Source organism: Sus scrofa, chromosome 2 (assembly GCF_054392235.1).
Source record: "Sus scrofa isolate SSC_HxYL_T2T_F1_AM1 chromosome 2, Sscrofa_HxYL_maternal_Yorkshire_Landrace_v2.0, whole genome shotgun sequence".
In the NCBI taxonomy this organism is placed as follows: Eukaryota; Metazoa; Chordata; class Mammalia; order Artiodactyla; family Suidae; genus Sus; species Sus scrofa.
In genome coordinates this window covers 76,048,369-76,072,321 of record NC_139384.1, presented here as the reverse complement: position 1 = coordinate 76,072,321, position 23,953 = coordinate 76,048,369, and the positions used below count along the sequence as shown (strand labels likewise).

At 57.4% G+C, this 23,953-nt stretch overlaps 1 protein-coding gene across 6 annotated transcripts in view; it reads left to right on the top strand.

The window, feature by feature from the left end:
• The first annotated feature begins 2,070 nt into the window (after window positions 1-2,070).
• Window positions 2,071-23,953, top strand: part of NFIX (nuclear factor I X) — a 102,045-nt gene continuing 80,162 nt past the window's right edge. For 2 of the 6 annotated variants that reach the window (XM_021083712.2, XM_021083711.2), the window contains exon 1: window positions 2,071-2,437. In XM_021083712.2, coding sequence (XP_020939371.1) covers window positions 2,411-2,437 — 27 coding nt within the window. In that variant the 5' untranslated portion in view covers window positions 2,071-2,410. Of the gene's footprint in view, window positions 2,438-7,871; window positions 7,920-22,175; window positions 22,239-22,634; window positions 22,805-23,953 lie in introns of those variants that run through there. The other 4 variants (XM_085012748.1, XM_085012746.1, XM_085012745.1 and 1 more) reach the window with 3 other exon arrangements.

Here is a 23,953-nt window from a genome sequence, read left to right as displayed (position 1 = left end):
GGACCCCACTGAGAGAAACAAACTCCTAGTGATACCATTAACACTTTCTGCCCCATAAACCCTGATTATGGACAGAGCCACTCGGACACTGGCACACTCACCCACTAGTCACACATGCTCTGGGACACATAGAGAGACCCACATCCCTGCCACACACCCACAAGCTTGTCACAGACACTGACACTTTCTGACAGAAAAAGCTTCAGAGCTGATGCACACAGTATGGTCAGCTCCAAACCTGCACGTTCACCCAGGCACTCTCATTGCCAGCACTTCCTGTCAAAACTGGACCATGCTGACTGACCTCTACACCTGACTCCCACTAGAATGTCAGCCTCCCCAAGAGCAGGGTCTTGTGTCTTGTTCTCTACTATGTCCCCAGCGCTAGGCACAGGGCCTGGCAGACACTCACCCTCTGACTCACAGACACCCTCAGGCACACAGCCAGACCCGCATCACTGCTACACAACACTGGTCCATTCAAAGAGACTGCTGGACACACACTGACCTGTATCTCCTTCCTCCCAGAGGATACCCAGACCCACTCAGACACCCAAGAACCCAACTCAGGCCACCCTGCCTCAGTGATGCAGTGAGACCGGCACACACAATCAGGCATATTTTCACACACACAGGGACACATATATACAGCTCGGCACCCACACCCCTCCAATAGACAATGCATAGCTGAGAATTGCCACAGCTTCTTGGCCCAGGAAGGTGAGAAGGTGCGGGCTGCACCTGGCAGCAGGAGGGAGCTTTGTCCCAGCAGGAGCTGCCTGGGGGCATCAGGCACTGCCTTCCCACCCACCCCCAGGGGTGTGTATGTGTGTGTGTGTGCGTGCGCACACGCGCGTGCATGCACGTGTGTGTGGTGGGGTGTTCCTCAAGGGCTCCCGCTTGCCCCTACACCAGGGTCCTCAGCACCAGCCTCTCCTCTCTTTCTTTTCTGCCCTGGAAATGGGGGATCATGGGCCTACCCCAGGGGATGGAGCCTCACTAGGGGGTGTGAGTATATGTATCTGAGCCCTCAATGCCCATTTCTGTCCCTGATGGTCAGGCTGTGTAGCCCCTGCTAGACTTGTGTATGTCCATGATCAGGGTCCCAGGGATGTGTATGTGTGTGTGTGTGTGGTGTGGTATGAGGGGTCGTGAGAGGGGCCTGGGTCCATGTGTGTGATACCTGTATACATCTGGGAATCAAGTGTGTGGTATGTGTGCCTGTGTGTTGCTGTGACGGCTAGTGTCACTCTTTACCAGGGTCAGGGCTTTCCCTGTGTTTGGTATGTATCCAGGTGTCTGATGGTGTGTTTGTGTGACAGAGCGTTAGTACCTTTCCACCACTGCTGTGATGTTTTAGTGCAGCTTTATGTGAGTGTGTTGTGTGTGTTTGAGTGTCTATGCATAGGCATTGTGGGTCTAGAGAGTGTGAGGATACAGTTGTGTGATCATGTCAGCATGAATCTGTACATGTCAGTGTGCACTGATGTGTGTGTCTTGGTGTGTATCAGTGTGTGTTCATGCAAGGCCAGTATTGGAGTGTATACACCTGTATCTGGGTGTCTGAATACGGTTTGTTGAAATGCATGTGTACAAGTGTCATCTTGTGATGGTGGGCCCTGTGTGCATGTCAGTGTGTGGGTTGTGGGTTGCTTTCCTAGTCCTGGGGTATGTGTGTGTCAGTGCATGTGTGTGGGTTGTGTGTCTGTGCTGTGTGTGCGTAGGTGTTTGCGTGTGCTTTGTTGGAACGTGGAATGTATGACAATGCGTTCTGTACGTGACATGTATGGAGGGGTCTGAGCCCCACTGCGTGTCAGCGTGTGTCTGCGTTGGAACGCGGGCCAGCACGTGTCGGGGTGGCCGTGCCGGTGTGCGCCCCCGCGCGTGCGGGTGCCTGAGTGCGTGTGTGTGTGTGTGTGTGTGCATGTGTGCGTGCATGTGTGTATGTGCGCGCCGGCCGTCGCTCCCCCGCCCTCCCCGCCCCTCCCCGCGCCCCTCCTCCCGCCCGCGCCGCCCGCCAGCTCCCTCTCCCCGGAGTGCGCCGCTTCCAAACTTTGTCTAAACTTTCACTTTCACAGCGCGGCGGCGGCGGCGGCGGCGGCGGCGGGCGAGGGTGACCGGCCGAGCGGCGGCGGCATGGAGTAGACGCGCAGCGGCGGCGGCGGCGGCGGACGCGAGAGGCAGCGGCGAGCGCGGCGGCGGCGGCGGCGGCCCCGGAGCCGGCGGGGCCGAGCCTGCGAGCGGCGAGCGCGGAGCGGCGCCGGGCCGAGCGCGGGGCCGCGGGCCGGGCGGGCGCAGCGCGGCGGAGGCCGGAGGAGCCGAGCCGGAGCCGGAGCCCGAGCGCGGCCGCCGCCTGCCGGGCCTCCCCTCGCCGCGGCCGGCCGCCGCGCTCCCGCCCGGGCACCCAGCTATGTACTCCCCGTACTGCCTCACCCAGGTACCGGCCACCGCCCCCGCGCGACCCGGGAGGGGAGCGGGCGCTGGAGGCCGGCCGGCGGCGCGGGCAGGAGGGCGGAGGGGGCGCGCGGCGGCTGGGGAGAGTGAGCCCGCGGGCGGCCAAGGGGTGCAAGCCGTGCGGTTGGAAGTCCGGGCACGCGTGCGGGCGCCCCCGTGCGCGTGTGACCCTGGCCACCGAGCAGACTCCTGTTGGGGGCTCCAGGGGTGGCCGGCTGTGTGCGTGGCGCTGCCCGTGGAGCGGGAGTGCGTGTGTGTGTGTGTGTGTGTTTGTGTGTGTGTGTGCGCGCGCGCGCGCGCTCGACTGGGGTGCATTGGGCAGGGGGACTCCCGCCGACCTGTGGGCGACTGTGGCGTGCACACGGGCAGCGTGGCCGCTGGCAGTGTTTGCGGGGTGACAGAGTGGTAGGGGATGGTCCCGAGGGCGTAGTGCGGGGACTAGGTCTGGCGGCGCTCCCTGGGGCGGGCGCAGCGGTTCCCGAGGGTGGCAGCGGCCAGCGTGCGTGGCGGTGGCCCCTGCGTGCCGCTGGGGTGCTCCGGGCGGGCGGAGCGGCCCGGGCGTCTCCCCAAAGTCTTTGTTCAGGTCTCACATGGGAGCGGGGCTAAGAAAATGGCGGGGCTCCCAAATTTCGGTGGGGCAGGGGAGGGGAGGGAGGGACGGGCGGGCTGCCAGCCTGGGCCGCGCCTCTTTGCCGACCCTGGACGCCGCAGTTTTGGCGTCCCCCCCCCAAAAAAAAACTTTCCTCGGCGCAAAGTTTCCGGCCCCAGCGACCCCGGCGTCCTGGACCAGGCGGGCCTGGGGAATCCCGTCCCGCTGCCCGGAGGCGGGAGGGGCAGGAGGGAGCCTCGGACGCTGCCGACCGTGTTGCGGCCACGCCGTCGGGTCAGCAGCGGGCGCCGTGCCGACCTTGGCGCGCTGCAAAAGCGCGTCCCGCCTCCAGCGAACTTCCCTGCACGGAGCTCGGCAGGCGGCAAAGACCCTGGGTATGCCTGGCCTGCCACTCCACCCTCCTCGGCGGTGGCCCCAGGCTCTGAGAGGGCACAGAAGCTGCCCAGAGTCCCACTTCGGCCCTGGCAGCGCTGTCTGCAGGGCCACGTTATGGCTGACAACCCAGACTCCCGCAGAGGGGACACCTGGGGGCTACTTAGTCCTGCCTGCCAGCACGGCCTTCCTCTGTGTGGAGGGAGTCTCTAAGCCAGGCCTGCGGTCCTAATTGTCCCCTCTGCCAGTATGAGCCTTGCCAGCTGTGTTCCAAGTGTGCCCAGGCTGGGAGTGGGACTCCACGTGAATATGGCCGCAATGCGGGCCTGATTTGTGGCGAGGGGCAAGAGGGTATGTTTGGGGTGTGTGTCAGCTTCCTTCCTCCAACAAATAGAATGCCCACACCACACTCTTCTATCCACAGATGTGACTGTGTGTGTGTGAGTCAATCTCGGGGTCTGTGTATGGCCTTGTGGATCAGCTCTGGGCAGCCCTACATGGAATGGACATATGTGTGGCCCAGTGCAAGGGTTTTCCTGTACAGAAGTGGGTGTATGTGTTGGTGAGGTGCACATGTCATGGTGTGACTGCGGGTGTGAGCAGACACCCTGGCCACTGCAGCAATGTGGGGTCTCCGACAGCTGTATCTCTGACTGGCTGGCTACCCCATCTTGGGTTCCCGCACCATGACCCTACCCACCTAGCTGGCTGCCTTTGGGGCTATGCTTGTCTGGCTTGTGTGGCTGGTGTTCAGGGCCTAGTGGGACCAAGACCGTATGCTCGAGGGCCCCTTGCCCACTGGCCGCCAGCTTGGCTTCCTGGCCTACATCCCTGGTCAGCCTGGGTGAGAGCTTTGTCCCTCAGATGTCACAGAACCCTGGAAAAGAAAATGCCAGCTGATCCACTGGTGACAAGACTAGAAGGGGCTGGGGCAGCCCCCAGACTCAGGGTGATGGCCAGCGCTTTACTCTGACACCTAAGAAGGGAGCATGGCTTCAGTTCTGTGTTGCAGGCCCAAGGGTTCCAGGGCATCTGGGGAGAGAAGTGGGCACGGACTCACTGGATTGCACCCCTCAGCTCTGGGGAGGCAGCTGCTATTGGCTGGTCAGAAGGGTCCGGCCTGCCCCTCCTGACAGCCACATTTCTGGGCTCTAGTCTCTGTTTTTATAACTCTTTCTGCTTCCATAGTTTGCTCTGCCAATCTCTGTCTTTTTCTCTGTCTCTGTCTCCCTCTGCCCCTTTTCCATCTCTCTCTCTGTCCTATATCTTTGACTGTCCCTGTCTTTCTCTGTCTCTCATTCTGGTCTGGCCCCATCTCTAGTGGTCCCCCACCATCTCCCTGAGTCTCGGACTCTTTCTCTGGCCTCCCTGTCTCTCTCTCTTTCTTTTTTTTCAAACCAGAATTGGCTTCGATTTTAAAGTCAATAAATGATTGAGCAGGAATGAGCTTGGAGCAGCGGGGCCCTGGCGGGGAAAGGCACTGTGGGCGAGGGGGAAGGGCGGGCGGGGGGTGGGGGGGAGGGAAATCTCCTTCTGGAAAAAGCATCGAAATCCAGGGCGGCTGGGCGGGGTGCTTGCTGGAGCTACTTGAGCCCACTGCAGCCATGAACCTGAGTCCTGGGTGGAGGGGAGGCAGGGATGGATGGCCCCTGCCCCTAACAAACAGAGCTGCACACCAGGACGTGGACACACACATACACCATCGCTGCCACCAGGATGAGGACTGAACGACCCACTGATGCTGAGGTCCAGACACACCACCACTGACGGATGAACGTATGGACACAGGAAGCGGTGGAGTATGTTCTCTCCCCATCAGCACACACACACACACACATGCACACGTACGACACACCAACCCCTTGAGATAGGATGTGTATATCGACATAAACTCACGGAGATGTACAATACCTCCTAGACACACTCCATACAGGCTGAATACAGGCTGAATCAAGTGTGTGTTCACCCGAACACTTGCTCCCACAGACCCAAGGACACACACCTTTTCACAAGACACAGTGCTGTTGGCTCCCCAGGTATGTACACAGACACACACATACCCTCAGAAGCGCTTGTTTGCCGACATTCCCTGTCTTACGACCATAGGAACAGTGGAATGTTCACACACAGTCACATACACACTCCTTCCAGGGGAGGAGGATAGGCTGGGGCCTCCCTAATGCCCCCCCCAACTCTTTCCCAGGGTCTCTATGGCCCCCCCTCTATCCCTGTGAAGCCGTTGCTCTCCCTCCTGGCACCAGCATAGCTTACCCCCCCCTTTTTTGGTCATGCCTGCAGCATGTGGAAGTCCTGGGCCAGGGATCGAACCCCTGCCACAGCAGGGAACCAAGCTGCTACAGGGACAACATTGGATCCCTAATTCACTGCACCACAAGGGAACTCCTATGGGACCCCTTTTTTATGGTGCATTTTCTCTCTGGGCCTGCCTCATGCTCACTCCTGGGGTGGAAGGTGTGTGTGGTCACAAGCTGAGACCGAGTAGGCCGTGCTTGCGGCTAGGTTGAGCTCAGCCAGTCTTCCAGTCTGAGCTCAGAGCCTTGGGGTGTGCTGGGTTAACACAGGAGGGCAAGGTGCTCCCTTCCCTGGCCAAGATTGTCTTGGGTAGACTTGAGGGCTCCCAGGTGAAGCTATGGGAGCAGAGGTTGAGTGTTATCATTAGACTTTGCAAATAAGATAGCTCAAAGTTTGAGCTCTAGCTCTGCATCCTCCAGTCATCAAACCTGAAGCATAGGATTTTCCTGGTCTGTAAAATGGGCAATAATAGTACCTACATTTGTGCTGTGATTAGGCTCAGTGCCATGCCTAGCTTGTAGCTTATGCTCAAGAAAAGGAGTGACATAGCCTTCAGGTTATCGTCGCTAGGCCAGCCCAAGGCCTTCCCAATTGAGGGCAGGCCGCTTCAGAGGGATGGAAGGCAGGGTCAATCACCTCCCAACCCTGGGAATCCAAATGGACTGCCTGGAGGAGGCAGCAAGAGAAGCATTTGGAAGGAAGGAGGCCTGCTCATTGCCCAGCTCCTTCCCCTCAGGTGGGGATCCTGTAAGCCAAGCAGGGGACAGTAGGGTGTTCAAGGCAAGGAGAGGTGATGGTAAGGGCACAGCAGAGGGAGAGCCAAGTCCTGGGCTGCCTCATGGGGACAGATGCCCTTCTTGAGGGTTCTGGCTGCCTTGGCTCTTTCCCTGATCTCACAGGCTTGCTTTGGGGCCGGGCTCTGAGGCCTTGTGCCAGAATGTGCAGGAGTGTGTGTGCCCACGAGTGCCCAAATGTGAGTGGGGGCAAAGAGCCTAGCAATCTGGGTGGGTCCCAGTGGTGACTTTAGGGACATCTGCATGGCTCCAGCATCATTTCTGCATCTGCATCAGGGGGTTGTCACCTGGGCCTATCAAAGAAACAGGGTACATGTGCAGGACCCTGTGTGGGGACTTGGCAGGGTCAAGAGGGTACTGTGGGTATGTGCGCAGGGTGGGCATGCAGCTATGGCTGGCAGCAAAATCCCCCCAGTGGTCTGACCACTGGCCTCCACTTTCTAACCTGCTGGGAGCCTGGGCTTTTTTGTCTGCTTGGTTCCTGTCCTCTGTTCTTTAAGCAAAAGCGTGGGGTCTCATACTTTTCCTTCTAAGAAAGGCTGAGGGGGCCCAGATGCCCCTGTTTCCCTCTAGCACAGCGCTGAGGATGAGGCTCCTGTCCCTCCTGGCTGGGGTGGGGGAAAGGAGGGTGTGTTTTTCCTTTTCTATGGGCCAAACCCTGGATTGGAGGAAAAGGGGCTGAAGGTACGTCCGTGAGCTGCTCCCTGGGTTCTCCCTGATCCATGTGTGTATTTATCGGCATGGCTAGCCTTAGAGCCACCATCTTCCCAAGGACGGCTGTGTGGCTATGCGTGTCTGAGTGGGTCCCTTCCAAGTGTCCCTGGGTCTCCGAGTGTATGTCCCTGGATGCTGCCTGGTGTCTCTGAGGGTCATTCCAAGCTCTGTCTCTGCAGTCGGGTGACAGTGGGGCTGGAGGTGTGTGTCACCATGTGTGTTGGGGTGCCTGCGCGGTCTTTGTGCTGTGGTGCTGCTATGGTGTGTCACTCTACAAATCACTGTATCCTCCGGTGTCTGACCGTCACGGCAAGGGGTGTCTTGGTGTGCCTTACCGTGCGTGCTGGCCTGTCAGTGTTGACCTGTGTTGGCATACCTGTGTCAGCGTGTGTGCCTGCAGGTATCGTGCCCATGGCATCCTGCATCCTAGGCTTGTCCCTGTGACCATTAATGTGTGTTTCAGCACGTGGGCCCATCCTGGCCTCCCTTGGCCTCTCGGCACCTTGTGAAGTGCTCACTGTGGCGGCCAGCCTAGTGGCTGGGAGCAGTCCGGCTTCTCCGAGGCTTCCCATGAGGTCAGGCGGCCATGGTGGCCCTGCTGTGGGCCCCACCCGTGCCCCTGGCCCGGCATGGACAGAAGCCTGTTGTGTGGCGAGGTGCGGGTATGTGTTTGGGCCGCCCACAGGCCTCCCTCTGTCTGCCCGGCGCACATTGATCTTGGCTTCTGCCTGTGTCCGTCCTGGCCTGGCCAGCTGGGGTGTCCGGCTGTCTCCGTGGGCCTGAGCCCACTGCCCCCACCGCCCCCACGGCCAAGCTTACGTGGGACCCCCACGGTCCCACACCCCTGTGCAGCCCGCTGTCCCTCCGAGGCTCTGAGAGCACGGATTTGGAAACTGAGGCCCCCTCCCTGTTTTCCCCCGCCCCCCTCTCTTTCCTCCCTCTCTCTTCCCCTCCTCCCGCTCCCTCTCTCCCTCTCTCTCTCCTCCTGCCAAACGCATCTTGGCTCCGTCTGAATATCTCTCCTCCTCGATTTTTGGCTCCAGCTCTGGGCGCGTTCACTAAAAGAAGGGCTAGCTCCCCCCTTCCCCGCCTCCCTTCCTTGCCGCCTCCCCCCTCTGGAGGAGCCCCTCTGAGGGGCGGGAGTGGCCTTGTGCAGGGGCCTGGGCCCCCGAGTGGGCTTGGCCAAGGGGGCACAGGCCTGGTGGGCATGGGGGCTGGGTGGACTGGGCCTGGCAGCCTGAGGGAGCAGTGGCTGGGGTGACCGTTCTGCCCGGCTGGGCGGGCGGGCGGGTGGGGAGGGGTCGGGGGCACAGAGCTGGGGTGTCTGGCTTCTGGTGGGGCTGGCAGGCCTCAGTGAGGCGCAGCTGTGCCCAGAACTCCGAGCTGCATTTGCCATCACTACCGATGTGGCTGCGCCAGCCAGGGAGGGGGAGGCGGGTGGCGGGCACTGCGGCGCTCCATAGCCAATCGGAAGCCAGGGTTGCACTGGGGAGCTCTCCCCCCACTGGGCCCCACCCTGATGGGACCTGGGGGTGGTGGCCAGCATCGGACAGGGGGCAGTGCCACCACCACCGCTGAGGACCCTGCCCCCTTGGTTGAAAGCTCAGTGCCAGCCTTCCTGGCACAGAACGGGCAAGGGCGGGGGTCTGTCCCCACCTGAATCTGCAGGAGCCAGGCTGGAGGAAGGGGCAGCTCAGAGGTGTACCCCACCCCCTTGGCCCAAGGAAGCGGCTTTCAGTCTGGGGCAGCCAGGAGCTGGGGGTGGGGGCCAAATCATCCAGGAGGGTCCATCCAAATATCGGCTTTGGTCGAATCATCTCGGGGCTTTATTCTGGGTCCATCTCACACAAAGTCGCACACTCTCACTGGCACACACAGGCACAAAGAATCACGCTGTCACACAGGCGCGGCACACCCTGGCACAGCACACCTCCCTAAATCAGGAGCACACAGACACAGGCGTCCCCACACAAAGAGGCTCGACTTCACACACAGACACCTAGAGATGCTCGCCACATTGAACACAACAGCTTGGGCTATACACACAGGGACATACACGTGGGTGCAAGCCCCAGGGCGCACATAGCCACATGGTAACACATGGCAAGGCACACAACATGGACAGACACACTGCTACTGCCAAACACACAGGAGCACATATAGGAGTGCACGGCCCCACAGACGCTCAGCGAGAAGCACACAGCACACTCATGCAGTGACACTGGCAGACACCTGGTGATACACACACTTGGCAATGTCTGGAAACATTTAGTTGTTACACTTGGGGGAGGGGGTTGCCACTGGTGCCTAGTGGTAGAGGCTGGGGACACTGCCCAACACCCTCGTGCCCAGGATGGCCCCCACCACAAATAGTGATCCAGCCCCCAGTGTCAACCCTGCCGAAGTGGAGAAACTCAGCCCCGGTATATTGTCAGCCACACACGGTAACACACATGGGCCCAGCTAACCACTGACACCCATTGCACCCCCACCCCCACATCTGGGCAATTGTCTGGCTGGCACACTGTCTTGCTCACCAGGACCCGTGTATTGTCACAAATGCAGGGCCCCCCACCTTACACACACACACACACACACACACACACACACAAGCCCAGGCACAAACAGTGTAGTATGTATACAATCCTGTGTTGTTGCTCCAGCACATGGGGACGAGGGTGACACCTACACACCCATCCGCACCCAGACCACACCTGGCCTGCTTGGAAATGGCGCCTGAGAGGCAAGACCCGCCCTCCTTGCATCTCTCCCTCTACCTGCCGGCCTTGTTGACTGTCTTGGAGCAGCAGAGCCAATGATCCCAACCTCTCCAGGTGGAATTTGGAGCACTGAATCCCTGTGCTGGCTTGTAGAAGTCTGGGGGAGACTTCTGGGGGCCACATGCCCACCCTTGCCCAGGACACCCGGCAAGGCCCCCGTCTTGCAGCCTTGCTTTGGGCAGCCATCGAGTCAGTCCAGGATGGAGGCAAGGCTGACTTCTGAGACTGCTGTTCGCCGTGGGGTGTCTCATTAATTCTCTGGCTGTTGACTCCTCATTTCTGACTCTGGAGAAAGAGAAGAAAGACGGCTGGTGGAATTGTACAGGGAGAAAGCTTTCTGGAGGATGCTAACTGAAGGAGTGTTTGTCCTCGAAATCATAGCAGTGGCTCAAGTGTGCCATGTGCTCGCTGTGTCTTGACCTGTGTTTAGCACCTTCCTAGCTTGTCTCCCTGGATCCTTGCACATGAGGTGGGTGTGGCAAGTGTTAGCTGTGCCCATGCGTGTGTCGGGCAGTATATCACGGCCAAGTTTCTCCACTTTGGCACTGTTGGCATTTGGGATATTTGGACATTATGGGGCCTCTGAGCCAACTTCCTGGGTTTGAATCCTGGCTCTGCTACTCACTAGCTGTGTGACCTTGGGCAAGTTGCTTAACGTCTCTGGGCCTCAGTTTCCTCTCACAGGGTTGTGGTAACGATCAAAGGAGTTGGTTTACTGAAAGTGCTTTAAAAGAGTGCTTGATGTGAAGTCCTTGATTTTATAGATGAAAAACTGAGACTCAGAAAAGGGGCATCCAGGACCAGGGCCAAGGGCTAGAATGTGGTGGAGCCCAACCTCCTCTCTGATCGCCACCATCCTAAATGCTACTGATGGGACAAGATTGCAGCTTATTCTCTTTACCAAATTTCAGAAGGCCTCTAGGCCACCCCACCCTAATTTGAAATATATCTGAGTTGTTGGCCCTTGAACCCTCCTTACTGCTCTGACCTTCAGATTGTCTTCTGTCCAGGGCTCAGAATGAGAGTGGATAGTTGTCTTACCCCCTCTGCACACCCATCAGCCAGGCTTGCTCTCACCTTCCTGGCAGAGGGCCCAGCGCCCTCTCCCACACCTTGCTGGGCACCTAGCCGGAGCCCATGTGCTGGGGGTACAGCCAGGGGCCTGTGCATTCCTTCCACAAATATTTACTAGGCACCTCCTGGGTGCCAGGCCCTGTTCTAGGCCCTGGGGGCTCAGCAAGGAGCAAAATCGGCAGCAGAGCCAACCCCAGTGGGAGGATAGGCAGTGTACCTGACAAATAAGGGAGGGTCCAGTACTTGAGACAGCGATAGGTGTTATGGGGGAAAGAGAACAGGTCGGGCCCTCGGAAGTACTGGGCAACTCTGGTTTTAGCAGAGGTGGTCTGGGAGGCCTTGTGACTCCGTGTGACTTTCAACTCATCTTTGCTCTGCCACAGAGCAAGTGCAGCCCCCCAGGCCCTTTTCCCTCTCAAAGGGGCAGTAGGGAGGTCAGGGTCAGGGGTACGTGACTTAGCATGGTCAGCCCCACCGTCTGCCTGGAATTCAGGGCCCGTTGTCGCTGTAGTCTGAGGTCATCCATTATCCAGACTTTTGGGTACACCGAATACTGCCTGCTTGAGACCTGGGCACAAGATGGCCGGGGCCTCTTCCGTACAGAAACGGGGCCTTGATGGGCACCAGGCACTCTCAACTCTTGTGGCTCTGAGCTGGGGGGTGGGGTGGGGGCAGCTGGTGGCCCGGAGTGGCACTTCCACCTGGGCCCCTCGATTTAGCTCCCTTGGGGCGGATCCAGTTTATTTTTACCCCAGCCTGTCACCCTGGCAGTGCCAGGCTGCGCCATCTTTGTAGGGTCTTGGGGACCTGCCCGTGGCTCAAAGGGACATGGCTTTGTCTACCGACCCCCCCGATTCCCACTGGGCCCCCATCTCCTCCATCCCCAAAGCTCCAGGTATAAGGGCTCTGAGCTGGGGCTGGTGGGGTCGGCCCTGCTGGCTGGCAACCACTGTGCCCAGCCTGGTGGCATTTGGTTTGGCGCCCTGCCTGCCCGCCACCCCCACCCCATGCCCAGGCAGAGCTGAGCGGCTGCTGCTGCCAGTCTCCATTTCGAAGCTTGGGGTGGGGGTGGGGGAATGCTGGGCACCTTCCGGCCCCCTGCCCATCCCGTGCCACCTGGGGCTTGTCCCCCATGCCTACTCCCTGGAAGGATCCGGGCTGCTTCTCTTCCTGCCCCTTTCTATCCCAGAGCTCGGCAAGGATGCCCGCCTGGCTTCCATCTTCCCTGCTAGCTTCCTCCGTCTCTTGCCTGCTTGCCTGTAATGGCTCACCATTTTTGGCATCTCCTCCCCCTCCCCTTCCCATAGGCGCCAACCTCACTTCCAAACCCGCCATTGCTGGCTCTCTGGCCTCTGCTGCCTGGGGCTGGGACCCTGGAAGAGAGAGTTTGGGAGGCCAAGCATATGGGCACGAGGGGGGCTTTCTGGGTGTGTGTGTGTGTGTGTGTGTGTGTGTGTGCGCGCGCGCGTGCTTGTGTGTCTGGAGAGGGAAACATGCTCCAAGTCAGCTCGTGCAGCCAGCCTCGAGGTTGGCAGAGCTGGGCTGCAGAAAGGGGGTGGCAGAGAAATGCAGACCCTCCCCTTTATGACCAGCTCTGGGGCCTGGTATCAGCCTCTGGGCTACTGGGAGACCGAGTAGGCATTTCTGTCCAAGCCCAGGGTCTGGACTGGGAAAAGCAAGGCTTCATTTGTAGGGTGCTCAAACCTCTTGCTCCCCCCGACTAGGACTTCAAGATTATTGCTCCCCCTCCCTGAAGCTGGGAGAGAACCAAGCCCCAGGTTGGGCCACTCGTGCCCCCAGAGGGGCAAGGGACTTCGGAGGAACCGGTTTACTGCCCCCCCCCCAGCCCGCTGCCCGCCTCTCGGCACTAAACAAAGTTTGCTAAGTAACTTCAAATGTTATTTGAGGACGGCCTGGCCTCAGCCCAAGGCGGCCCTGTGGAAACTTGTTTTTCGCTGCCGAGGCTGCAAGTATCAAAGACACACTTTCGGGGGGGTGGGGTGGGGTGGGGGTGCTTTAATGCTTCTCCCCTCTCTCTGGCAGGGGCTGGCCCTGAATGGACACATAGACATATAGAAGCCCGCACTGGCCGAGGGACACACACATCACACTGCAGCTTGTGACACCAGATGCATGACAGCCATGGACCATAGCACTCACCATAACACACACAACACATACGTACTGACACACCAAGGTGGTGGGGGGTGGGGTCTAGGTTTGGAGGGTGCTACCCCCAGCCCACAGGCCCCAGGGTTTTTCCAGCTGGTAAGGTTTTTCCACACTGGGAAAGTACGTGGCCAAGTAGCCTGATGTTCTGCGTTCTTGGGTCTCCTGGGCCTGAGTGGGTACTCAGATGGGTCCCCTACCCTCTCTCAACCTCGGTTTCCCCAAACTGTAGAAGGAGGTGCTGGGTCCGGAGGGGTGTAAGAGGTAGAATCCTGCACTGATTAGAAGAGTGACTGGGATGGAATCATTGAAGTGAGGAGTGAGTCCCTAAGAGCGGCGCCTGAGCATGAGGCCTGGGGTACAAGCAATGCTCCTGAGTGTCAGCTGGCATTTCTGCAATCCTAATGGGTGTCCACTGACTGCAAGCCCTGACCTCAGGCAACTCTAGGTTCGCCAGGTCCCAGGGAGGCCTCTGTTTTTCTCATCTTCTCCCTCCATCTCTCTCCTGGTTTTTCTTAATCTTTTTCCCTAAATCCCTCCTTCTCTGGGAGTCCACCAGCCCTGCCTAGGCCTGGCGCTCGGGGAAATCATGGGAACAGGCTCCGGGTGTGTGTGGTGCAAAGAAGCCAGCCAAGCATGTGGTCCTCCATGCCCTGGGGTCCCTGACAACCCTCCTGGGAGTCCCCAAACTCAGGCAAGAAGCTGGGGGGTGGGCATCTGAGCTGACATGGTGTGGGAGGGGGCAGCTCCATCACAGAGTCCCTCTGAACTGTCACATCCTGAGGTTTGTTAGGTGGGATCCCACTGGACAATAGAAAGGCCAAGGCCTGAGGGGACACTGGACTGACCCAGCCCTAGTCCCCGAGAGTCACTGCGTCTCACTTTCATCCAGACCTCCGTTGAGGTAGGTTTGTGGGGGTCCCCTGGTCCCAGCACCACACACCACTTCATCTCCACTCACAGTCGGTACCCGCAACACCCCGCCACCCGCAGTCTGTCGCGCAGTGACAGCCTGTCACAGGCACCGCCGCACACCGGCACAATCTGTCGTCCACGCACAGTCTCACACACAACCTGTCACACATGCACACACACACAGCGGCACAGTCACACACACAGCCAGCCTCACGCGATCACACCAAGCGTCACAGCTTGTCACAGCCATAGACTCCTCACAATAAAAATAACAGCTACCAACTCCAGAGCAATTATGCCTGGGCAGTGGGTGGGCGGGTGCACGTGACCTCCTGTAACCCTCCCAACATGAGGCAGGTATGAGTAACCTGTTTTACAGATGAGGAAACAGAGGCCAGAAGGTCAGGTGCCAAGGTCATGAGGCTAGAAGCAGGGTGGCAGGAATTACTCAGCCAGGCCCCCAGGGGCAAGCAAGATTTAAACAGATCCCTGGCTTTTCAACCTACTCCTACCTAGCTGTGATCCCTGCCCCTTCTGCCCTCATCATGGGAATTCCTTCCCATTCCTCAGATGGGGAAAACTGAGGTTCTAAGCAGCCTAGCCAAGAAAAGGGGAAGGGGCCCACTGGCCGCTTGCTTAAGAAGGCTCAAACTGTCTGCCCTCAGCTGAGGAAACGTGAGCTATGCCCAAATGTTACTTGGCTCTTTGTGGATGCAGCAGCCTGAAGTCTTGCTGGATTCTGTGTTTAGGAGCCTTTGACTGGGGCTAGGATTCTGGAAGGCAGAGAGGGCCTGGGTTTTCAAAATCTCTGTCTCCATCCATAGTGAGGGTGAGTCACTCCCTCCCAGCCATGCCCAGGAGACTCAGGCTGCCCTGCACCCTTACTCCCCAGGGCCCTCCGCATTCCAGGGCGCTTCCTCCTCCTCCACCTCCTCTTCCTCCTCCTTTGCTGCCCGCCTTCGCTCCCCGGGGCTTCCCCCATTAGGGCTGCCCTGGCCAAAACCAACACAGCTCCAACGACATCCCGCCGAGACCCGCCGGGCAGCGGCAGGCCCTGCCTCCTGGCCCGCTCAGGGGCCAAATCCTGGCTCAGCGTGGCAGCGACGGCGTCCCCGCGCACGTGGCCACTCTTAGGGCAAGCACATGCGCACACCCTGGCGCAGGGGCCAGCCGCGACGGGAGCACCCGGGAGCGCATAAGCACGCTCCTGCACCGGGGTTCAGATCCTTGTCCAGAGCAAGCCCTAGCCTGGCGCCTTTTCCGCCCCCACGGGGATCCAGGCATTGTCAGCTTATGTGTACATTCAGGCCTGACACCCAAAAGGGACTGCTGGGCGCACACAGGTCCATAAATAGTCCTTGCCCAACATCAAATGGGGCCCAGCGTGTGAGTGTGTGTGTCAGCTTGCACCCTGACCAAGGGGTTCTGAGCACAGCTACTGCCCCCCGTGCTATGGGGGCCCCCAACTCAGGTAGGTAGGTGAGCCTGCGAGAACTACGGGTGCCCACGCATGTGGCTCCAGGCCCACGCGAGCACGCAGCTCCCCAGCCTGCACATGCGTGTATTTCACGTGAACTGCACACCTGCCAGGCCGCCCAGGGCACCTGGCTGCAAAGCCGCATTCGGGTTGCTGGGGGAGGGGACTGGGACTCAGAGGCCTAATTCCCACCGCCCCCATTTCTCTTAGAACACCCGCCTGCCCAGATGTCTCTGGGGTGCAGGTGAGACACCCCGGAACTGCTGCCCAGTGGCGCCCCTGCATGTGCTATATATATATTGGAAATTTGTACCTTTATATGTATATATATTTATACGTAAGAACCTTCCCCCATTCCCGCTCCACGTTTGTTCTTGAGTTTTACCATCCGCATTCGGCTTCCTCCCAAACCTGAAAAAAAAAAAAAAAAAAAAAATCCAAGCATGGGGCAAGAAGGGAGCAGCCCCACTTCCACCTTCCCACCGTGGACGCCCCTCGTTCTTAAAAGCTAGGGACCCCCCCTTCCCGCGAAAGGCCTGGCTACATCACCGAATCCCGCAGCCCTCCCCGAATCACAATCGCGGGGGTGGGTGCTGGCGGCGAGACACTGCTTTTTGGTGTGTTTGCTGTTGCTGCTTAAATTAATCCTGAGTGACGGCCCGCAATTCCTCTCCACAAAGAGGCCATTTAATGTCCCCTCCCTTCTCGGGCGAAACTTCCATTTGCCCCCCTGAGTCCAGCTTGGCAGCTCAGGCTGCGCGCTAGCAGCCCTCCTGGACTTGCCCTCAGGTGCGCCAGGGGTGTGGAGGCGGGTTCCCTGTGCACTCCGCGGCCCTCGGGAGCGTGTGTGGGTGGGTTTTGGAGGGATGGGAGATCTCTTAAAATAGAAGCGCATCGCAGAACAGAGGTGGGGGGAGGGCGTCCCAGGACTTCCTCCCTAGACCGCTCCAATGCCCAACCCAAGAAAGAGCTTCGGATGCCCTAGCCCGACTGAAGAAACATCACCTTCAGTGCCTTCGCCTGAGCGCCCCGAGGGAGGATCCAGGCCGTCCCCCACACCGTCCTGAAGCTCCCCAGCCCGCCTGTGTCGGTGCAAACTCCGGCAGAGACGTGCCGCTGGTGACTGTGGTTGCCCCAGCTCATGTCCCTCGACAGGATCCCGCTGCCTATGTGTTCCTTTCATTGTCACCTCCCGGGTATTCTTTACGCGCGTGACATTCCCACCCCGCCCCGCCCACTGCAATTGGGGGAGAACATAGGTGGGTGGGGGTTGTGGGATGGCCTCCCTTGGGCACAGGCAAGGGGAGGGCTGGGTGTTTTCCACGCACGGAACATGGGTGCCAACTGTCCTGTCATTTGCACAGCACACCACAGGGCAGAGGGGACAGCACAGCCCTGGACGGTGCGGACCGTCCCGACCCTAGGGCACTTGAGGGCAGTGAGCAAAGTCGGGCGTGCGCGTGCGTGGGAGGTGAAAAAGCGGGAACGGTGTGCTGAAGCCCCGGATGTGGAGAGAGCCTGTGGCACAAGGTTGGGTTTCTCCCACGGCGGAACCGCTCCAGGCGTTGAGTGAGGAGTAAGGACCACTGCCGACGCGGGCACCTGAGGGGAAACCGGAACGGGTGTGAAGGAGCAGTGGCGATAGGCGAGGCCTTGGGCCTTTGCGCTGCAGAGCAAAGCCCTAGAAAGATGCCAACAAGACCCTAAGAGTGGCTGTGGTGTCTTTAGGACCCCACACTGCGCAGGCACGGCTCCCTCTGGCCGGGCCGTTCGCTGCCCAACCCCTCAGGGCCACCCGGCCAAAAGTGACCCCGCGCGGGCGTCGAGGGCCGGCCTGGTTTGCGTTCTGGGATCTTAGCCATTTGCAGCACCAGAGGCCTCCGCCAGACGGGACTCAAATGGCGGCGTTTTGGCCTCGAGGCTGGTTCGATCCCTTCCCCAGGCGCGCTGCGTGCTGTCCTGGAGTGCCGTTGCCTCAGTGTCCCTCTCGGCCGGTGCCATCCTTCGCGACACGGGATTATCCGCGAGAGGGCTTTGGAAAGAATGCGATGTTGATGTTTCCTGCTCTTTGGCCGCTCGAGGGACTTTTTGAGCTTTAACAGCCCCAGAATCCGAGGACAACTTTGGGGCGTCAATACGGAGAGCGTCTCTCGTGCGTGTCTCAGCCTCCAGACCCCCAGGCCTCGCAGGAGCCTCCCCACGTCTTCCCATGCCGCCTCTTTTTTGGGGGGGAATGAGGGCAGGGAAATTTACCAAGGGAGGTTTTTGTTTGTTTCGAGGGTTGGCCGGGTTTGGGGGCGTTTGGCCTCCAGCGAGCACAGGGAAGAAATGTGACTTAGTGGCAGAAAATGCGTTTTCCCTTTCCGTCTTTTCCGCCCTCAGGCCCTGGAGTTGCGCAGCTTCTAAGAATCTTTATAAAACATCCCCCTCCCCCTACCCCAGATTCCCTCTGATCCACACCGCCTTCCGCGTTGATTTTGGGGCGCTCCAGCCTCTCCTCGCTTTGCCATCAGCCATTTTGTGGCACTCCTGGCCAGGCCGGGGGAGAGGATGCAAAAGTGGGAAAAGAACGTGTGCGCCCAGTAGGCCCGACTTAACCTCTTGGTGGTGGGGGGAGGCTAGTATCTGTCAGGCTTCACCCCCCGCAACCCCCGCCCCCAGCCAGTCCCCGGAGCTTAAGCAGCCCCGGAGCGTTCAGAGAAAGCACCCCCGACCGGCCCCTCGGAAGCCAGTCGTAAACCCGACTTCTCGTCACCCGAATTACTTAAATGCGCTTTGATGGTGTTAGGTCCTTTTCCTTTTCCACGTGCGGATGACTCAGCCCGCTCCAGCTGCGACTGGGGAGGTGACCCTGGGCAGCGGCTGACACCGCGCTCGGCACCCTCGACCCGGAGGCGCCGCATCCCAGCGGTATCCACTCCCCCGCCCCCCACCCCCTCGCCAAGCTCCCAGACCGCACTTATATCTTTCCCTCGCCCCCCCCCCTTATTTTTCGGGTCATCTTTTCTCTCTTCTTTCAAAAATGATTTTTAAAATTGTAGAAGAGTTTGAGTACTTTTTTTTTTCCAAGCGTGAGACAGAGACTGAATGATGGAAACAGGCATTTTTTAAAAGAAAGTGGAAAAAAAAAATACATGCCGGCAGTCCGTGGAGCTCGAGCCTCGCCTGCTTTGGTGACTGAGCTTTTGGTCCCCGGTTCCCTGGTAGAACCGGCATGGGGCACCTGGGATCTCTGCCGCTGAAAAGGCCCTGTAGAAATGCGAGGAATTATTATGATTTTAATAAAATTGTGTCTCATTTAGGAGCGCGCTTCTGCACTGCCTCTGTCGTCGGAGCCCGGGTTTGCCACGGCAAAGTCTGTAATCAGAGAAAAATACCAGCTTTGTTGAGGGTTAGAATATATCATTGGCTAATGTGTGTGGCTTTTTTTTTTTAATAATGCTAAGCATTGGAATAATTAAAGAGTGAGAAATAACTCGTCTCTCCTCTCCGCTCGGCAATGTCTTATTTAAGGGTGGAAAGCGCACTTTTAGGCAAAGCTAGTTAGTTTTAATGCGGGCTTTTTTTTTTTTTTTTTTTCCTTCTCAACTGCCTTCCCTCCGCTCCGCTCCGGTCTGATTCGCAAATCCCCAAACTGGCACAAGCCGGGAAACTTGCCGTGGCGGCCGTTCTTCTCCCCGAGTTGGAGCCTCGCTTTCCTTTTCACCCCCCTCTTTCAGAGACAACCCTCTCCTCGTCCCTCCCCCGCCTCTGGGCCCTGACCCACTGCCTGGTTTTCGCTAGAGCGATTTAAAAAAGAAAGGAAGAAAGGAGCCGGGCTCTGGTACCCCCGTGCCAGCCGAGGGCGCGTTTCACTGGCGGCGGGCTGGTGGGAGAGTCGAACCGGGTTGCTGGAGGGTGTGGGGTCTCAGATGTAGAGTGGTGATGCCTATCCTGCACCCCCCCCAAAAAAAGATCAAGTAGTCCTGTATTTCTAAAGATCGGGGGTCAGAAAGCTGAGATCTCTTGTCATATTTTAAACTAAGCTGAACCAGTCTTTCTTTCCAGCCTTATATGCAATAGTAAGAGAAAATTCGGTCCTGCCTGCCTTGGCAGCCCTGAGCCCTTGGTAAGGGAGAGAGCTGCCTATTTGGACTGGGCTTGTTGTCCAGCTGCATGATCATGCCACTACCTACAGGGCCTAGATTTGGGGCAGGAGAGCAGGGTCCAGGGCCAGTGGTGGGCACCACCTGGGGAGGTGTTGGAATAGAAGAAGCTCTTCCTCAGGGCTGCAGAGGTTTGCTCCAGGCTGGTGGGAGGCTAAGTGACTGCCCTGGTCATTCCCCGAGTCGCAGGTGGACAGGTTTGAAAGGAAAAGAGGCTTCTTCCCTGGTACTTAGGGAAGACTTAGCTTCCATGAGAAAAAAAAGGAGAACATGAGCAAGAAATTGAGGGTTGGGGTGTGTATCCCAGGCGCCAGTGGCTATGCAGTGGCTTTGTGTTGCAAAGAGTTATTTATTTATTTGCTTCAGGTGTTTTTAATTAAATGTATTCCTCTTTTATTTTCCTTGTTATTCGGTGCTTAGACTTTTCAGCGATCCCTTGCATTCATTTTTTTTTTTTTTTTACATAAGCAGAAACTTTTTCCCCTCCTTGGAGAGATATTGTGGGAGGTATTTTGCCTTCAGTGCTTTCTCTTTCCTGCTTTTTTTTTTAATTTAATTTTAAAATTATAAAGCAAATTTAGTGACAGTGAAAGTGAGGGGGGGAGCCAGCTGGGGCTGGAGCCAGGGAAGGGGGAGGCAGATGCAGCAGAGTTGGGCCTCCCTTCCTGCTGCAGCCCCACCCCAGGACCTCCTCACTGTCTCCGGTCCTCTTCTGCCACTGCCACCCCCTTCCTCTCCCTACAAGGCTCTTTTGGACAGGGTTGAGGGGAGCCTGTCCTGATGGGTGCTCATTGGCCCTTCAGGAACTCCTGGGTCTGCAAAGTCACTTTTCCCTCTGGACCTACAAATACCAAGGCCCCCCACTCCCTGCCTGCTTGCGCCCCTCAGTCACTGTGGCTGGCTTTCAGCTCGGTGGGCCTTGTTTGTCTTCCACACTTGCCTTGCTAGTCAGCTAACCCCGCTGCACAGTTGGTTGCCCTGTTGATGGCATCAGAGTTGGGTAGGCACAGAGAGGGAGAGAGAAATAGAAAGACAGACAAACATACAGAGGCTCGGAAACTCCTCTGCAGCAGCGGTGAGAATTCATGGGGCTTCTTTTCACTTTGAATTTTTATGGTCACATGAGTGATTAACCGGGCTCTGTAACGCATATGTATACATAGGTGCTCAAATTTGAGGCTGCTAGTGTCGAAAAGAGCTATTTCTAAGGCATATAAATTATCAGAACTGAAGTTTAAAAAAATCAAAGCCTCTTTAGCAGTGCGGAATATGTTCTATTTCTTAATCTGGATGGAGTTACACAGTTGTGTTCACTTTGTGAAAGTGGATCGAGTGGCGCACTTAGAACCCTGTGCTTTCTTTATATGAGGCACACTTCAGTTAAAAAAGTTTATTTTAAAAAAGGAAGGAAGGCCCAGCCTCAAAAGTAAAGCAAAGGCCAAGGGTTACAACAACAACAACAACAACAACATAATAATAATTTAAATGAAAATGTTCTCCAGCCTGCTTTGCTCAGGCCTCCCCACTAAGGAATGGTGGGAGGGCTTGTAAAAATTAGTGGGCTGATAAAAATGCTCGCAGGCGTGTGGCCCACGAGGCTTCCTGACCTGTCCACGTGTGAGGAGTGCCTGGAAACCGCCTGCAGTCTTCTTAGGTTTAGCTGTAGGATTTTAACATCGCAGGACCAAAGGATTAAGAGTAGTAAGGAAGAAGTTACATGCCAATTACATTTTGCTGTCAACATCTGGAAAGTAAAATTGCAGCTGTTCTCCCCCTCCCCATTCCCACCTCCCTTTTTTTTTTTTTTTTTCCCCTGCACACTTAAATTTTTTGTATTTGTGCCATCCATACTTCGGTTTTCTGTGCTGTTAAAACATTTTCACGGCTCTGATCAAATCGAGTTGTTGGGTTTGGGCTTTTGAAAAATGTATGTATATATGTATCTTATAGTCTGTTGGTATAATTTTTGGAGCGATTTATTTGAACAGGCCCGAAATCAGTTGATAATCCCCTTCCTTTTCTTTCCCCTTCTCGGCCTTTCCAGCACTATTCAGGCTAGCGGCTTGGGGGAGAACGCTTGGCCGCTCTTGCCTCTGCTCCTTTGGGCAGGTACTGACAGCTTCGCCCTCCACGGTCCTTCTGCGGTGTTTTTGTTTTCCCTTCGCCCCCCAAAAATATTTGAACCAAAAAGCCTCTTTTTTTTTTTCCTCCACCCACAGCAAACTGAAAGGGCTAGTGAACCGTGATTCAACAGAGCGAGGGCGCCTCTTTTCTTCCTTAGCATTAATTAACTCAAGTTCGTTAGGACGTTGGGTCTGTCGCCCACAGTTTTCTCTTGTGTGTGCTGAATCGGGTCATAGAGGGAGACTTCCCATGCAAACAGTTTGTGTTGGAGCTGGAGGACACAGAGGGGGAGAGAGGGTAAGAAAGAAAGGGAGCCAGTGAGGGACGGATTGTGGCCGAGGGGTGGGCATGGTCCTAAGCTCTGGGCACCACGGTGCCAGCCTCTGCAGGGGCTAGACACAAGGGGAATGAGGATTCTCGGATTTCCTTGGCAATGATCCTGATAATAAAATAGCTGGCGGGGGGGGAAAACAATATATTTTAAGGGGCTGAAAAATGTCTTCCAACTCCTAGAATTGTACATTTGGGGAAAGCCACTTGCCTGGACAGGGCCTGCCCAGCTCCCCTGAGCCCTGGAGCAGTGAAAACCTGGGGCTGTTCCCATCCTGGCCATCCACTCTCTGCCCTGAGCTCTGGGCACTGCCTGTTGCCACAGCAACTGCAAGAAAGAGGTTCTCTCTGGGCCAGGGGAGTGCAGACCAGGCTGAGAGCACCCGGAGCTCAGAGAAACTCTCTTCTTGCTCTGGCCCTTCTCTCCTGTGGCAGGGGGAATAGACCTGGCAAAGCAAGGGGGTGTCACAACAGATCCTGATGGAGGGAGCTCACGAAGAGGGCCTGAGAAGGTCGCAGAAGGTGTCTCCAAGGTGCTGGGCGAGTGGTGGGGGGGAGGGAGAGGAACGTCTTCCCTGGAGGATCCCCAAGCCTTTTCTGGGGTCTGGAGTTGGCAGCTGGGGCCTTGGATGAGTTTTCAACATTTGGTTTACTCTGGCCTCCTTTTTTGCCCTCCAGATATTTTCACAATGCACTGGGCACAGAATTTGTCTTCACGTGCTGGTCTCCCCTTCCCGTACCTTTTGTCAGTTTTTCAGTTCTTCTTTAGAGAAAGTTGTGAAGCTGGTTTATGGGATTCTTCCTTCTTTCCGGACCCCTGGCCACCATGGAGTGACACTTTCTAGACGGACTAGGTGGGTGAGGCCCAGGATCCACACTGCTCTTGCCCCTTGAAGCCCTCGGCTGTCATCTGTCCGGTGCAATCTTTGGAGGATCCCATCCTCACATGGCCCCCAGGATGGACGATGGACAAAAGGGCTCTGGCCTTCCCAACTTTTACTGCTACTTGGTGACATGGGAAAGTTTCAAGCTAAAGAATGCATTAAAGACTGGGGTTTTGCTTCCCATACCCTGTAGAGTAGAGGATGAAAGTAAACAATTTCCAGTTGCACTGGAGAGAATAGATCGTCTTCCCCAATACCCCTATTCCTCCTGGATTCTGTTCAGTACCAGGAGGGAGAGGAGAGATGTGCCTGGAGCAGGGTAGTGTTTGGAGCCAGAACGAGGCTGCCTGTTGGCCCGATCCCAGGCCACCGCTCCCGGTTTGTAGTCAGGAGGAGAAAAGGAAGGGAAAGGGGGGGATGGTTTATAGGAGCGAAGTGTGCAGCCTGGTTCTGAGGCAGGCCTTGTCCTAGACCCAGCCCCGGGGGTGTGGGGCAAATCCATTCAGCAAGCCTGAGGATGCTAGAAAACCCCGTCCAGTTCACCGTCCCTGAGCTGAGGAAACAGGCCCCAGTCAGCCAAAAACCCGCTTTGTCCAAATTCTCCGAGCCTCCTCGCAATGTGCATTTTCTGGTTTCCATGCTTGGCGGTTCCAGACTCTTGGATGATTTTACTCTGGCTGCGGAGCCCCTTCCTGCCTGCCCCCCCAGAGAGGGGAGGCCCCACCCACCTATCGGATAAGCAGCCAGCCGGCCCCTTCCTTTTGCTGCTTACAGTTCTTTTTCCATTTCTGTCTGGGA